General features: G+C 37.1%; 7 protein-coding genes across 14 annotated transcripts in view; 1 reads left to right on the forward strand and 6 right to left on the reverse strand.

Annotated features, from left to right (window-relative positions):
- The window catches only part of LOC104735714 (SART-1 family protein DOT2), a 47,995-nt gene that overhangs the window by 7,944 nt on the left and 25,047 nt on the right, over positions 1-15,004 (reverse strand). The window lies entirely within an intron of this gene.
- LOC104735715 (octanoyltransferase LIP2, mitochondrial) lies at positions 63-945 on the reverse strand. Its single transcript, XM_087481397.1, has one exon. The coding sequence runs from the start codon at positions 943-945 to the stop codon at positions 244-246; it is 702 nt and encodes a 233-aa protein (XP_087337523.1). The 3' UTR covers positions 63-243.
- Positions 63-2,853, reverse strand: LOC104735716 (THO complex subunit 7A). The gene is made up of 4 exons (XM_010455547.3): positions 2,654-2,853; positions 1,841-2,483; positions 1,208-1,699; positions 63-952 (listed from the first exon to the last, which is right to left on the reverse strand). The coding sequence occupies exons 2-3, from the start codon at positions 2,447-2,449 to the stop codon at positions 1,580-1,582; spliced, it is 729 nt and encodes a 242-aa protein (XP_010453849.1). The 5' UTR covers positions 2,450-2,483; positions 2,654-2,853; the 3' UTR covers positions 63-952; positions 1,208-1,579.
- On the reverse strand, positions 3,226-5,509 carry LOC104735717 (histone acetyltransferase MCC1). Of its 2 annotated transcripts, none has more exons than XM_010455549.3 (5): positions 4,998-5,509; positions 4,738-4,882; positions 4,078-4,177; positions 3,772-3,975; positions 3,226-3,674 (listed from the first exon to the last, which is right to left on the reverse strand). In XM_010455549.3, the coding sequence occupies exons 1-5, from the start codon at positions 5,144-5,146 to the stop codon at positions 3,448-3,450; spliced, it is 825 nt and encodes a 274-aa protein (XP_010453851.1). In that variant the 5' UTR covers positions 5,147-5,509; the 3' UTR covers positions 3,226-3,447. The 2 variants fall into 2 exon arrangements, with proteins under 2 accessions (XP_010453851.1, XP_010453852.1); XM_010455550.3 differs by having other exon boundaries at positions 3,226-3,640; positions 3,747-3,975; positions 4,998-5,480.
- Positions 6,457-9,555, reverse strand: LOC104735718 (uncharacterized). Of its 4 annotated transcripts, none has more exons than XM_010455552.3 (12): positions 9,233-9,555; positions 8,970-9,071; positions 8,822-8,879; positions 8,571-8,651; positions 8,394-8,459; positions 8,034-8,272; positions 7,839-7,910; positions 7,562-7,684; positions 7,389-7,470; positions 7,182-7,228; positions 6,977-7,058; positions 6,457-6,678 (listed from the first exon to the last, which is right to left on the reverse strand). In XM_010455552.3, the coding sequence occupies exons 1-12, from the start codon at positions 9,436-9,438 to the stop codon at positions 6,601-6,603; spliced, it is 1,236 nt and encodes a 411-aa protein (XP_010453854.1). In that variant the 5' UTR covers positions 9,439-9,555; the 3' UTR covers positions 6,457-6,600. The 4 variants fall into 4 exon arrangements, with proteins under 4 accessions (XP_010453854.1, XP_087337518.1, XP_087337520.1 ...); XM_087481392.1 differs by having other exon boundaries at positions 8,970-9,063; positions 9,233-9,511; XM_087481394.1 differs by having other exon boundaries at positions 8,822-8,890; positions 8,970-9,063; positions 9,233-9,506.
- On the forward strand, positions 9,690-12,353 carry LOC104735719 (heat stress transcription factor A-1b). 4 transcript variants are annotated; one of them, XM_087481390.1, is made up of 4 exons: positions 9,762-10,187; positions 10,514-10,633; positions 10,812-12,010; positions 12,116-12,353. In XM_087481390.1, the coding sequence occupies exons 2-3, from the start codon at positions 10,622-10,624 to the stop codon at positions 12,006-12,008; spliced, it is 1,209 nt and encodes a 402-aa protein (XP_087337516.1). In that variant the 5' UTR covers positions 9,762-10,187; positions 10,514-10,621; the 3' UTR covers positions 12,009-12,010; positions 12,116-12,353. The 4 variants fall into 4 exon arrangements, with proteins under 4 accessions (XP_010453856.1, XP_087337517.1, XP_087337515.1 ...); XM_010455554.3 differs by lacking the exon at positions 10,514-10,633 and having other exon boundaries at positions 9,690-10,187; XM_087481391.1 differs by having other exon boundaries at positions 9,754-10,187; positions 10,812-12,353.
- Positions 12,384-14,763, reverse strand: LOC104735720 (syntaxin-21). Its single transcript, XM_010455556.3, has 7 exons — positions 14,353-14,763; positions 14,049-14,142; positions 13,680-13,816; positions 13,495-13,569; positions 13,002-13,159; positions 12,810-12,910; positions 12,384-12,712 (listed from the first exon to the last, which is right to left on the reverse strand). The coding sequence occupies exons 1-7, from the start codon at positions 14,568-14,570 to the stop codon at positions 12,647-12,649; spliced, it is 849 nt and encodes a 282-aa protein (XP_010453858.1). The 5' UTR covers positions 14,571-14,763; the 3' UTR covers positions 12,384-12,646.

The following is a 15,004-nucleotide window of genomic DNA, read 5'->3' on the forward strand; positions in this document are numbered from 1 at the left end:
AGCTGTAAGTGTGACTTGTGTACATCGCAATGAGGTAAACCAGAAATTTATAAAACCGATTCTTGGCAATGAAAGGTTTCTTTAGCATTCAAGAGAAGAAGACATACAGTAGCTAAGATTAAATCTGTGTATATATATAGATAACAAGACCAAAACCGGACTAGATTATAATTTATAAGGTTGCTTCCAGTAGGATGAAATCACTTTTGGGAGACGAGAAGAGATCAAACAGTATTTTATTCGTCATCTTTGGGTGTCCAAAATGACCGAGGGATCTTCCTTCCACAAAACATCATCATAAGAAAACGCTTTGGCCAAGCAAGTAATCAACTGCTTATGAATCACTTCTTCCGAAGGAAGCAGAGCATCCGTCTCTCTTCTCAAAGATGTAACTTCCTTATCAGCAATCCCACAAGGCACAATGTGCTCAAAGTAGTTCAAATCAGGATCAATGTTAAAGGCCAAACCATGACAAGTGATTCCAGAAGATATCCTAACCCCAATAGCACCAATCTTTCTATCCCCGACCCAAACCCCAGTCTCACATTTGTTTCCTGGACGAGCTTTCACGCCATACATTGAAGCAAATTCGATCATTGACCGCTCCAATGTCTCCACATAGTTCCTAGCACCAAAACCGATGCTGCGTAAAGAAATGATGGGATATAAGATGGCTTGATGAGGGCCATGGAATGTGATATCTCCTCCTCTTTGAGTATAATGAAGCTCAGCTCCAATTTTTGTGAGTTGAGATTGAGGGATCAGTAGATTGTGATCGGTTCTACGTTTTCCAAGTGTGTAAGTTGGTGGATGCTCAAGGGAGAGGAGGGTATCTGGAATTTGATGAGCTTTTCTCTCGGAAACTAACTTGTCTTGGATTTTAAGGAATTTCAAATAGTTGACAGTGCCTAGCCTCCAAACCTCCAAGATTCTAGGGGATCTCATTCCCTCCCTGCACAGTATCACAGAATCAATGATTAAAATCACTTCAGCTCTAAATACTTAGGTTAAATAGGAAGATTACTAGAGCCAACACACAAAAAAATTCTTCTTCTTTTTTCCCTAACACTACAGCTAATATCAGCAAAAAAAAAAAAAGTTCCAAAAAGAATCAAAGATAGAGTTAAGAGTCAAATCCGAGGAGCTAGGATAGAAAACACAAAAGACAGAAACTTGAATCGTTTTAGACTTTTCAACTTCGAGTTACCTCAAGATCAAGAGGAAAGTGCTAAGATATTCGGATCGACGGACAAAGAAAGTTGAAAACACTCAAGCTCGCCGTGGAAAGAGACGGAGTGACTCTGGTGGCTACGAGAGAAGAACGATTGGGCAATAATAGAAAATAAGAAGATAATATTCCGGTTTAAATCTTAGTCGGTATAATTCTAAACCGGTTTAATTGGTTTAAACTTTAAAGTATATATGACCAAACAAAAAAACATCGTTTATGAAGACTCAAAAGTCAAAACCGGTTGTAAGTGTGACTGTGTATCAGTGCAATGAGGTAAACCAGAAATTTATAAAACCGATTCTTGGCAATGAGCATTCAAGAGAAGACAAGAGTAGCTAAGATTAGGAGCTAATCGATGGACATGGCTTCAGCGCCACCAGCAGTTGTTGTTTCCTCGGACATGTTCCTCTGCATTTCTTCAACCATACTCTTCTGTTCTTCCTCCATTGTCTCCTGCAACTCATCCACCTTTTTTACATACAAATTTTCACAAAAACCAAAAACAAAAAAAGGATTTAGAATTTAGCTATAAAAACGAGAAAGAAAGGCAATATTTTGTTTAGAAGAATCTTAGCTATAAGACACAATGAGAAACATCATGTAACATACCACATGCAACAACAATGCAAACTGCTTCTTCCTTAGCTCAAGAAGTCTCCAGCTTGCTGTATTCTCAGCCTCGAGTTCTGCAATCTCCTTCTTCAATCCATGTATAGCCTTCTGCGTCTCTGACCTCGGTGGCTGCGCAGAGATAAGTTTCCTAATGGCTTCACACTCCTCTTTATGCTGCCTCTCTATTTTACTCTCTTCAAGCTGTTTCTTAAGATCTTCAATATCAGCTTGTGCCTGCAAAATCTGCCTATTCGTCTCATCTTTAAGCTCGTTGAAGTTCTCTTTCTCCCTAAGATTCGCAGCAACAACCGCTTGGCTCTTAAGAAGCGGAATCTCAAAAGCAGAAAGCTCCTGTAAGAAAGCTTTCGCTAGCCTATCGCACTCACTGTAGTTATCTTCTTCTTCATCTTCTTTGTCTACTTCGGTAACGAAAGAAGTGAATTTTTTCTGAAGCTTCTTCAATGGAGGTTCGCCTCTGGTGGTAGTGGTGCGTGTGAGAAGCCTATTTCTTATAATTTTATCATCTTCTAACGGATCAAATGCGTAATTAGCTGCTGCTATAGTCTCTGATCTACCAGAAACAATCCTCCTAGCTCTCACAGACATCTTAACTACTATATTCTTTTTTTCAACTCAAAATCTGCAGAACAAACACAATCCATAAGCTAAGCAAAAGAATTATCAGAATCATAAAAATGTAAGCTAGTGAGAAACACTAAGGTCCAATACTCGATTCATCTGGGGGGAGTTCACTAAAACATTCGATATTTACCCAAAAAACAATCTGCAAAAAGAGAATATTTAACTTACTTGAACCGGAACTCAAGATCGAGGCGCCTCTGTTACGATCAAAATTCCAAAACCAAGATCAATTGTGATTCTCTGATTCTAATCGGAACCCTAATTTGTATCTTTCCGTCCGCGTTTCCCTCGTTCTTCAGTTCTGTTTGCTCGTTTCTTTTAATTTTGCCTTCTCTACTGAAGAAATGCATACATGGTCCTGAACGTTTATTTTATTGTATACTAAACCCTTTTCTTTTTATAATTTACGATATAAACCAGCAAATTTTGGACTTGAGATTCCAAAATGGTTAATTCCTAGGATGTTGATTATGGGTTTTGGTTCGGTTTAGATCGATTTCGATTTTTTTTGATATAGAATTTAAGAATTGTTACCAATCTGTATACTGTATGTATTAAAACTCAACTCGATTTCAGAATAGGAAACTTCCGGTTCAGTTCATGTGAATTAGCTGGATTGGATAGACCCAATTAGAGCCAAAACGAAGGTGTTCATGATCGGAATTAGAGACTAATCCAGTTCCAAAATAAGAAATTTGGGGTGTTTGTGTAAATCTGAGTAATATATGAGTACAAAGCTATTTTTCAACAAGCTAAACTAATTTATTATAGTTACAGTGGTATGAAACCCTCCGTCCCAAAGAGAAGTGTCTTCAACTATCACAATATCTACATTTTTAATTTATTACATAATTATTTCTACACAGCACACACACAGACATTAGGATCATAACCAGAGCTTAATGGATGGATGACATAGAAAATGAATGATTTTACAAAGTCTATAGATTGGGAGACAGACACTAAACATAATCGTACCCGGATGATACTCTTTCGGATGCAAGGTTTCGTTTGGTCTGAGTGGGTAAGAGACACCGCGTGTTGTCTTTGGATTTAAGCCATTTCGAGCCTTTCTCTTCATGGTTTATCGTCAGTTTTGATGCGACTGATTTGATTCCACTCCTCATGTAATTCAGAGCCAACACCGCAAGATCTCTGCAATGCAGCCATGATTCAACGATAACCCCATCTATGAAGAAACAACCGCATAGAGCAAAAAAAGAATTTAGAATGCAAAATATACTTGTGTTTTTGTACATACAAGGGTGAGCAAGGAGAGCGAGAACCGTTGATAAAGTAGACGAACAGGTAAGAATCGAAATGCTGGCCGTTGATCAAGTAGAATCCGTGTAACCTCCTTACACATCTGAAAGACATTCTTTTGTACAGTCGGATTGCAGGATTGTTGTGTGCAATCACATGAAGGTAAACACCACGACACACAGGGATACTAGAAGCGTATTTAACAACCTCATTAATAAGCAACTTAGCTGCATTAAAAAAAAACTTTTATATTAACAAAACCAAGCAAGACAAGAGAAGAGACGAATCAAAGATGAATGTCATTGATTGGTTTACTACATAATTAATACCTATTCCGCGTTTTCTGTATGTTTCTACAACTCCAAGTGTTAGGATGTACACCAATGTCTCCTCTCCCTTGGTCGAGTCATATCTTATTAGATCTGATATCTGTGCAAGACATAGGAAACTCTCAACACATCATAAACCAAAAAAAAAAAAATAGTCCTTGACTCGTTAGTACAAAGAAAGTTTAATCATAATGAAGAAGTTACAAAAAAATGGATTCGTTTGATGTTTAGGACATTATGAAATCAATGGTTCGACAACATTCAAAATCTAAACTTTACAACAACTCGTAACTTGCTGAACAAAATTACTAGGAAATATCAGTATAAAACCGAAAGGCGAAGAAGAACTAAAAGAAGACAATGCTTAAAACCCATGTCGTAAACATACCACTAAACGAGCTTCAATCAAAAACTTAAAACCTGCTGAATTTATAATGATCAACATTCACAATCCACACTATACAAGACCTTGCAGCTTCTTTACAAAACCCTCTAACCAAGCTTCCTAATCATCACTTAAAACCTTACAGATTGAAGCTCTTTTCTCCAATTGTAAAAAAACCATATCACTACTATATCAGACCATTCAAAATCTACACTTGTTTAAAATTAAAGCAAAAAAAAAAACGAAAAAGGAAGACAATTTTGGGGAAAACTAACTTCGCTTTCTTTAGCAAGTGCGATTTTGGCAGTAACAAAGCCGATAAGTTCCTCAGAATGACCATCAGGGCGGCTCCGATCAACAGCAGCCCAAGAGACGATATCACCTCCGTTGACAACATTCTGAAAAAACTCAGATTCATACCTGAACCAAATCAAATGCTTTTTGATTAAGACTTCCAAAAAGGGAAAGTCAAATCCAAAACAGATTAGTATAATAAAAGATCTTCCGAACAAAGGCATTTTTTAATGTATTTTACCTGATTGGGAATATATCTCGATGGATTTGCTCCAAACGTTCTAAATCACAAGGGTTTATTGGCCTGAAGCATATACTTGGACGACGAGCGGTTTTGGTTTCTTCCTTTGATGATGAATTCTCCACGAATCCACGCGGAAAACGCGACATTTGATCCAGATGAGTTTAAGACTCAAACTACTTGAAATTTTGTAGATTTATGACACTTTTCATTTGAGAAAAGAATCTAGTTTATAATACAGATCAAATCGGTCTCCGACCCGTTTGTCTGAACCGGATCCGGGCGGGATGGCTTAGGGTTTCCAGAATCCGAAGATGGGGGGTTTGTTGATCTTACAAAAAGAAACGACCTTTTTTCTTTTTTTGCTTGCTTTGCCTTCTTTCCCCAACAACATCGTTAAAGCCAAGCATCATCTTTGATTCTTCGGATCACGTGCCTTGCGACAAACAAGCACGTGCATCTTCACTACTATTCTTTTCCTATTGTTTGTTTGGTTTACGGTGATTGGTAATAAACTTTTAAGATTTTAAAATTATTTAAAGCATTTACAGCCATATTTTAGCCAATCAAACTTTTATTGTTTTTATTTTTTTAAAAGTTTTGAAAGCCACTTTTTTTTTTTCCTTCTTTATTTTCTCTTTTTTTTTAAAGATTTAAAACCATGCTTTAAAACTAAACAATTACAAAACATTTTTTTTCCCCATTATATTTAAAAGGTCTCCAAAGTATTTGTATATATATTTTACATATTATACTTTTACAAATTAATAATTCTCATTTTTTTCTCTTTCTTTTAAGATTCATTTCAATAATAATTTTTATTTTTTCATCATCATCATCATTAACAATGGTGTAAAAAGGTTTATGAAATTCTTTATTAATAAGGGAGTAACATTCAAAACAATGTATTGATTAGTATTTAATGGATTTTTGACTACTCATATAACTACTCAATTAAAAAAAAACATACAAAACAATTAAAATCAGTGAAAATCAGTCACCAAAAACAAAAGAAAAAACAGAATTTTCAAACAAAAAGTCACATATTTGATTGACTTACATTTTTAAAATTTTTAATTTATCATCAATAAAATTTATTCTTGTTATTAAATTGGTATATAAATAAATTCTGGCATAATTTATATTTATTAAATTGTATTATTAATATATAATAATAATTTAAAAACAACTACAACTTTAAAAGTTGCTAATAAACAATCATATTTTAACAGTTAAAGTTTTTACAGTCAAAGCATCTACAACCAAATTCTCTACAGCTAAAATTTTAAAGTCAAAATCTCTACAGCCAAAATAACGGTCGTTACCAATCAGGACCTAGTGCTAAGAAAAGTAAATTTGTTACCATGTTGACAAAAAATGTTTCCATATTAATAATATAAGGGATTTTGGTATTGTATTAATTTTGCAAAAAAAGCTTCCATATTAAATATATAAGGGATTTTGGAAATAGCAGTAATCCTATAGAGTTTGTAACATATAAGTTTTTGATTACAATATATCCAGAACATGGATCAGGATTAATAGTAGTAGTCTACATCTTGTTACATAATTACGTAAATACATAATCTTCATCTCTTCTCAACTAAACGCCGTTCAAAAATCGGTGAGTAAGAACAGCTTCCGCCATTGGCCGCTTCCGATGGTCAGCGTTCAACATTGCCTACCAAAAACACCACACACACACAGACTATATTGGCCAAAGGACCAAAACTTACCAAATATGAAAAATTTATATTGGATCTAACATTTACTAAGGTTTAAATCAGTCGACTAATATTATAAGCCTTTCTCAAAACATTTATAATTTTCTATGTTTCTCTACATTTTCTTTTCATTACCATTTCCCTTTTTATCTCACACTACCAGCTACTGTTAAAAAGAGAAATTAAATCAGAGTTCAATTTTTGTTATGAAACATATATATACAGAGATAATTATAGGGACTAGGATTATACTACCTGTAGTAATTCCCAACCAGCTCTATCACCAAGATCAAGAAACTTAACAGCTTCTTCCAGGCGTTCATCGGCTAAACAGTACCTGTATAACACACCAGTGAGGGTTTTTTTTTTTTTTTTAAAAACTCAGAGACTTGGAGGAACAAACGATTAAACAACGCCTCTTTGGTGATAAAAAAATGCTTTATCAAAGCAAGAGGCTTACTCTCTTACAGCCTCCATATCCAGCCGGAAAGTGTTTTCTAGTAACCTCTGCAGTTCATCAGATTAAATAACGGTTAAACAGAAACTGTTTGGAGAAGACAAAAGATGAGAGCCGATATGTTTGTGGGATCAATAAGGAGATATTGTGTTAAGATGAGATAAAACAGATCTGTTTAACTTAATTGAATCCAAAATATGTCAATCTTGCCTGAAGAGAAAGAGAATCCATTACGCCTGCTTCACAGAATGGAACAAAGGCTAAGTATGCAAAAAGAAGACCGGCCTCATATCTGTAAGCCACAAGAATGTGTTAAAGAATTTATCGAAAAAACATTCACAACTCAATACATGAAAGAATTAGAAAGCAAAAGCATTACATACATGTCATCTGCAATTCCAAAAGCTCTCTTCTCAAAAACTGTGAAGGCACCAGAAGCAGTTGCCCTTCGCCAAAGTTGCTCTGACAGTGCACCAGAAATGGCTCCTTCTTCCAAGCATGAAGGCCTGAAAGGTATGCTCAGTCTGTTAACAGCGAACCAACATTATCTTAACAATTCTAGTTCCACTTATAAACAGCAAGACCAAAATGGCGAAATGACAGAAAACTACAATTGCTAAGGATAAATAATCAATCAGGGAGGGAAGAGAGTGAGGGAACCTTATGTCAACAGAAAAGGCTAGATCTCGCAGCCGCGGTATTAAATAGATAGCTTCTCGTTCTGCTGGTGTACTAAAGATCATTTTGACAGGAAAAAAAATCGGCAAAATTAGCGGAGAGATGATACACTTGTACTGAGAGAGATGGGTGTCTGTGTGTGTGCAATCACTTTCAGGCGTTCATAGGGGGGCATACTTGAGAACAATTGAGGATGGCCCGAGACTTTGATGTAACCTATCATTAGCATGCATAAAGGCTAGACCTTTCATTGCACCCTGTAGGATATTAATGACAAAGATTCTCCTTCGTTTCATCATCTGGTCTTTTTCATAAGGATTCCATACTCCTTGGGAGCGAGCTCTGGATGTTTTTTCACTCGCATTTCGTGCGTAGTCAGCTGCACTATTTTTCCCACCATCACGAAATGCCAGCCACTGTATGAATAAAAAACGATTCAACCAATGTTCTATAAGGTATTCCAAAATATCCACATACTTGTGTGCACTTTAGACTCAACAAACTACAGTTAATCGACTCAGATTGTGTAAGCCTGACCTGTTCTCCAAATTGTGTCTCAAAGCCACCAACAAGTAAAAGCAGATTAGCAGGCAGGCTTTTGCTCTGCATAGATAAGAAGAATAACAAAGGAAGGTGATTGCACTATACAAAGCCAAATGAGATGTAATTGTACGAATCCATTTAGTAAATTTTGCATGGCTCTCTTTATCTAACCTGGAGAAAAGAGTGTGCATTAAGCTCGTTTGCTGCCATCATATCAGCCTCAACTCCACCAGCGCGCGTCCCAGGATAGACCTTTCCAAAAGACGAGTATATATGAGACAAAAGAAGAAGGGAAAACAAATTAAAATCCGAAATGGAAGTTTGATACTGATCCTAATACTATAAGAACATTGTTCTGATAATGTAGAAAGATTCATAAAAATGGAGAAACAAGAGTATTTTGCTATGGAGAATCGAATCACCTTAAAGACAACAGGTGTTCCTCGAAACGGACCCTGAGATATTCTTCCTTCATATAGTCTGCAGACAAACTGCCGGGGCTAATACACTTTTTTAACTTGACCAAAATATATATCACCGTGTAAAAATACATAAACGCCAACACTGCACCTGATCTTAACGCCGCCTTCACCAATATCTTGAGATTTTAATCGCCCAATATCATCAGGAGAAGTATATTCAAAGTCAGCCCCTGACTGCAACCCTGAATAACTAGGAGGGGTATGAAAAAGGTAAAAGCTTAAAAAAACGAAGTAGAACAGGAAGCCATCCATATACAATAAAAAGAGACCAACAAGCTTAGAAGAATCTAGCAAAAAGCAACATGCGCAATAATCATAAGTTACAAAGTCCCAGTGAGAGAGAGTACGTACCTAGTAACATTCATGAATCCGTAGCTTCCGATAAGCCGCCCTACCTCGAACGAGTCAGCGCTGGTGATCAAACCCGCCGCCACCACATGCAACCGCCGATTCCTTTCGCGCCAATTCGAAATCCGACGACCTGATGATTCTCGATGGATCAAAGAGAAACGCGAAACGCATTCCAAAGAAACGCGATGAACAGCGACCAGATTCATCCTTGTTTTCGCCGCTTCAGTTTCAAACTCCTTTTTTCGTGTGAGATGAGAGCCACGAAAAAAGTTTTACTCTGCGTCTTACGTGGCTTTTTTATATAGATAATTAAATGATATTATAATCATATTACTTTTCGACGGTGTATAATATGCCACGTACGAAACTCACCGAGAGAATGATTTTGATGATGCTACGTTGTACATTTAAACCGACTTAAACCGAACTAAATTTCAAAATCTGCTGTAACATAACCGGAAGTGAATCGAACCGAAATGCCCATGCCTGTAATTTGTCGACAAGTCCTTCTCCCTTTCTTCGGCTTTTTAATGGAAAAGATCAAGATTGAAGGGGGTCTGTCTCTTAACACTTGAGAGAGAGAGAGAGAGAGAGAGAGAGAGAGAGTGTTTGTAAGGTGTTTGAGCTCGCGAAGAAAGTAATTGATTGATCGTTTGATTTAGGTGTAATTAGTTCTTGCTTTTTTTCATTCGGAGATATGGAATCGGTTCGAGAATCCGCACCGTCGGCGAATTCGAATACGCCGACTATACCGCCGCCGGTGAACTCTGTGCCGCCTTTCTTGAGCAAAACATACGACATGGTTGATGATCCGTTGACAAATGAGGTCGTGTCTTGGAGCAGCGGGAACAACAGCTTCGTCGTCTGGAACGTGCCTGAGTTCTCCAAGGTGCTCTTGCCCAAGTATTTCAAGCACAACAATTTCTCCAGCTTTGTCAGGCAGTTAAATACTTATGTAAGCAATCTTCGCTGTTTCTTTTGCTACACTGAATTACTTTTTTTTTCAAATTCTGGTACAATTTGGAGGAAATCTTGAAATGTTAAGGGTTTCAGTCTTAGTCCAGTCTCTTCTAATAAGTGTTAAATCTAGATAGTAACTTACATAATAGATGTTTTCTACTATTCATTTGGCGTTTTAGTTGTTGCCTTAAGCCAGTAGAAGTATGCATTTTGTTTTATCTGGATTCAACTATATAGCTTACCATGGTGGTTTAAATGAATCTTGATTCCTTTTTTAAACCTTTTCAATTCTTTTTTAGTACTCACCAAAAGATTCCACAGAACTTTGCAGGCTCACTTTCACACGTATCTGAAGATTGGTTTCCTCAGTTGCTTTCTGCCTTTTAGCTCTAAATCACAAAAATCATTAGCTTTGCTTTCGTTTGTATAATGTTCGTTAAGGTACATTTTTGATAAACTAAGAACTATTGCTTTCCTTAATACCATGGTAGCATTATGCTGCAGCCGGACATAGTCTCAAACTTAAACTATAACTAGAACATCTTAGTAATCTGATCTACCTGTTTATACCTTTTCGTACCATTACTCTATAATAGTCTTTCTGTATTCTTATGTCTAGGGTTTCAGAAAAGTTGATCCAGATCGATGGGAATTTGCAAATGAAGGATTTTTAAGAGGCCAAAAACAACTGCTGAAGAGTATTAGTAGGAGAAAAACTTCGCATGTGCAGCAGAATCAACAACAAACTCAAGTTCAGAACTCATCCGTTGGTGCTTGTGTTGAGGTGGGGAAGTTTGGACTAGAAGAAGAAGTTGAAAGACTTAAGCGGGATAAAAATGTTCTTATGCAAGAACTCGTCAGATTAAGGCAGCAACAACAAGCTACTGAAAACCAACTGCAGAACGTGGGACAGAAAGTTCAAGTGATGGAGCAGAGGCAACAACAAATGATGTCTTTTTTGGCAAAGGCTGTTCAAAGTCCAGGTTTCTTGAACCAATTAGTTCAACAGAATAATGATGGCAGCAGACAAATTCCGGGAAGCAACAAAAAGAGGAGACTTCCTGGAGATGAACAGGAGAATTGTGGAACCCATGGGGCTAATGGTCTTAACCGTCAGATTGTTAGATATCAGCCGTCGATAAATGAAGCAGCACAAAATATGCTTCGACAGTTCTTAAGTCCGAGTTCCTCACCTCAGTATGAATCAGTATCAAACAATTCTGACAGTTTTCTATTGGGTGATGTTCCCAGTTCTAACTCTGTAGACAATGGGAATCCTTCAAACAGAGTTTCTGAAGTAACACTGGCCGAGGTTTCACCCATCCCAGCTCCCTCAGCAACGAATCAAGTACCCGAAGTAAACGTGGCTCATCATCCTCAACCTGGTCTGGTTCAGCCAATTTTAGGTTCAAGTCTGGCTCAAGGAGTAGCACCTGCAGCTTCTTGGAGCCCTGAATCTGATTTAGTTGGATGTGAGACAGGTAATGGAGAGTGCTTCGATCCAATAATGGCTGCTTTAGATGCGTTTGAAGGCGATGCAATTTCTCCTGAAGGCGAGGGCAAGATGAATGAGTTACTGGACGGAGTCCCTAAGCTGCCCGGAGTCCAGGATCCATTCTGGGAACAGTTCTTTTCTGATGAAAGCCAAGCTATTGGAGATACAGACGAGATTCTATCAGGATCAGTGGAGAATAATAGTGACATGGTAGTGGAACAAGAACCACCTACAACAAATGAGTGGTCCCGGAATCAACAGCAAATGAATTATCTTACTGAACAGATGGGACTTCTTTCCTCAGAGGCACAGAGGAAGTGAAGGTAAAAGAACATCGGTTCAGTTCACGACCTGCTTCTTTGCCTTTGTTGTAATGGTCTTGACTCTTGAGGGTTATCATCTGTAATCTCACTGATGTTGGTTTTCAGGTGAGGCTGTGAAAGGGAATATGAAAGGAGGAGGGATATACCAGAGGGTGTTTGTGCCCTTTTGTTTTGCATTACACACAAAACTTTAACAGTAAAAAGGAAGAAACGTAAAAGATTAACTACCAGTCCACCATGCTTGTAAATAACTTGAAATAGTGATCGCCCTTTATGTTATTTTCTACTGTACATTACTTTTGTGTGAAAACGTCCATCGTGTTCAATTATCATCTCGATACAATTGATCCTGTGATCCCTGACAGATAACCGATTCAAGCCAAGAAAAAATATTTCATGTTTATTAAAACATACACGTTTATATCTTTTGCTCATAAAGATCCTTACGATGGATTAATACATAAAACATTCACACGATGAGAAGTTAACGATCAGTTAATGGGGAATGAGATCATGAAGTATAAAGAATCTGTACAATAGATATATCTCTTTAATGGTCTGTATAGTTTCATCGATAGGTCTTCCCTTGATGCTTGAAGATGGAAGCTTGTAGTTTGATAATTGATGATTTGATGGTTAGACCAAGACGACGATGATGACAATGAGTAGCACAATCCCAAAAATGAGAATAAGTAGGCATGTCTGCAACAGTGTCAAAACATATCAAATTTAGCTTTAGCTGAAAAAGAATATGAAATCACAGAATTGAAAGATTGGGAAGAGTCCTCTTAGTGTGTACCAAAGATGAGTTTGAACTTTGAGTTTTAGCTGCTTTTCTAAGTTGAACAGTTGCTTGTGTAGTTGCAGCATGCGAGTTTTCAATGCTAGAGCTGATGTCATCTGTCAAGACACAATATAGGTTTTCTGAGATTTTGAAGAGGCAAAAAGGAAACAGGCAGATTTACAATTTGTGATTGTTGGAGTTACTTACCGATCATAATTCCTTGATGCTGCGTTAAAACAGCTAGATCTTTGAAGATTTCATTCACTTCACCAATATGTTCTTGAATTTCTCTAATTCCTTGCTCTCTTTCCTCAATAATTGCTTCATTGAATGTTATCTCATTATCTAAAAATACCACTTCTTGCCTGGGATGAGAATATCAGAAGTTAGTAAATATCACCTCGCTTCAAAATATGAGAAACGTAATATGACCATAAAGAGAAGATGGGTTTCATGGCCCTAACCAACTTCTTAATTTCTAGAGACCAAATCTATCAACAATTCAGGCTACAGAAAATAACGATTGTAAACTACAACTTTGATAATCAGTTATGTATCTCCTTAAGGAAGAAAGGAGAATGAAAAGATGATTTGAATACTCAAAGCAGGTGTAAGAGCAAAATTGATTGCTTTGAGTCACATTTGGATTCTGTTTATGCTAACAAATGATCAAGTGAAATAATGAGATCATACTCCTCACCTTCTTGATTGTTGAAGAAGAGTCTGCTGCTCTGAGGTCCTTAAAGATTCGGTGTCGAGTTCCTGTGCGTTATAACTGCATGAAGTGGCATAACAATGACGCATGTGTAAGTGAGACTCACATTCCACAAACTATCAGAAGCAATCATAAGTTCAAAGTTTTATACACGTTCAAAAAGTGGTTACCTGGTAGGTATTTCTTTAGTGACCACAGGAGTATATGTAATTTCTCTTTCAGCTGCAAGTCTCTGAGCTTTCTGAAACTCTTTAAGAACTGACTGGAAATCTTTTGCCAGTTTAGCATCCGCAATCTTCTTAATTGACTGCAAGTAAAGCGAGGGAACGTAAGCACAACCAGAATTACGAATTAAGTTTAATATAAACACAAAATCATCTATCAGGCAACCACAATTCTCCCACTAAATGAGATGAAATGGTAAAGACTCTGACAAAAACTAACCACAAAAGGGTCAATAGTAAAATGTTCTCTTAGACATCTAACAATTGATAGCATCATCGTAGGAGAAGGAAACAAAAATGTAATCATTTACTTACACTAACTGCTCCATGATGGTCGATTTCGCTAGCTTCCTTAAGGCTAGATGAAGTGTTTTTCACCAATTCTGTTATCTGTAACCTTGTCTTTTTCCTGCCAAAACATTGATCAAAAATCTCAAATTCTTTCTCAGGTAAGGAAAAGATAATGCAGGATCAGTTTCCCCAACCCTAAAATTCATTTTTTTTTTAATAATTCAGAGCAGGAAAAAAAAAACGATAATCAAAACCAAAACCCTAATTGAGTCAGAGATTTAGCAAATCAATATAAAGAGAAGAGTGTGGTTTAAAAATTGGTACTAACAGCTTCTCGCGCAATTCAAGGGTATCTTTAGGCGTTCCGATGAAATTAACGAGGCGAGCGAAGGAACTAACAGAAGTGCTGATCCTAAAAATCCCAGCGGCGACCTCCCGAGATGGATCCCCACCACGAGATGAAGGTCTCTGTTGTTGTTGCCTGCCGCCGGTAAAACCGTTAGGCGTCTGAGATCGAGAACCAGCTTCGAGATCTTGGAAACTCATCTTCACGATCGAATCTCTCAAAAATCTCTCTCTCTCTCTCTCTCTCTCTCTCTCTCTCTTTTGAGAGGATACAAAGACGAGAGATGAAGAAGATGGAAATGAGTTTGGTAAGAACAAGTTTTTTCCCAAATTTATTGTTTTTTTTTTCAGAAAAAAAAAATATAAAATTATTATAATCTCATGTGGTCCGCGTGATTATGGTGGTGGATAGAGGGAATTAAATAATTTAATACGTAACAAATTATTTTGGCGGTGCCACGTCATTGCGAGGGAAGGATCCTGCGGCTGCGCTGTCGTAGTTGACCTTTCCTTTCGTGTAAATTTGAATCTCGGTTTGTTTTTAAACCGGACCGATTCAATTTTCTAATTTTACCAGGTATATAGAACTAGAGTCAAATCAGAAAATCTTCTACTGGTTTTTGACTTCGCGTCAA

The sequence above is a fragment of the Camelina sativa genome, chromosome 13 (assembly GCF_030686135.1).
Source record: "Camelina sativa cultivar CO46 ecotype springtype chromosome 13, ASM3068613v1".
Taxonomy (NCBI): Eukaryota; Viridiplantae; Streptophyta; class Magnoliopsida; order Brassicales; family Brassicaceae; genus Camelina; species Camelina sativa.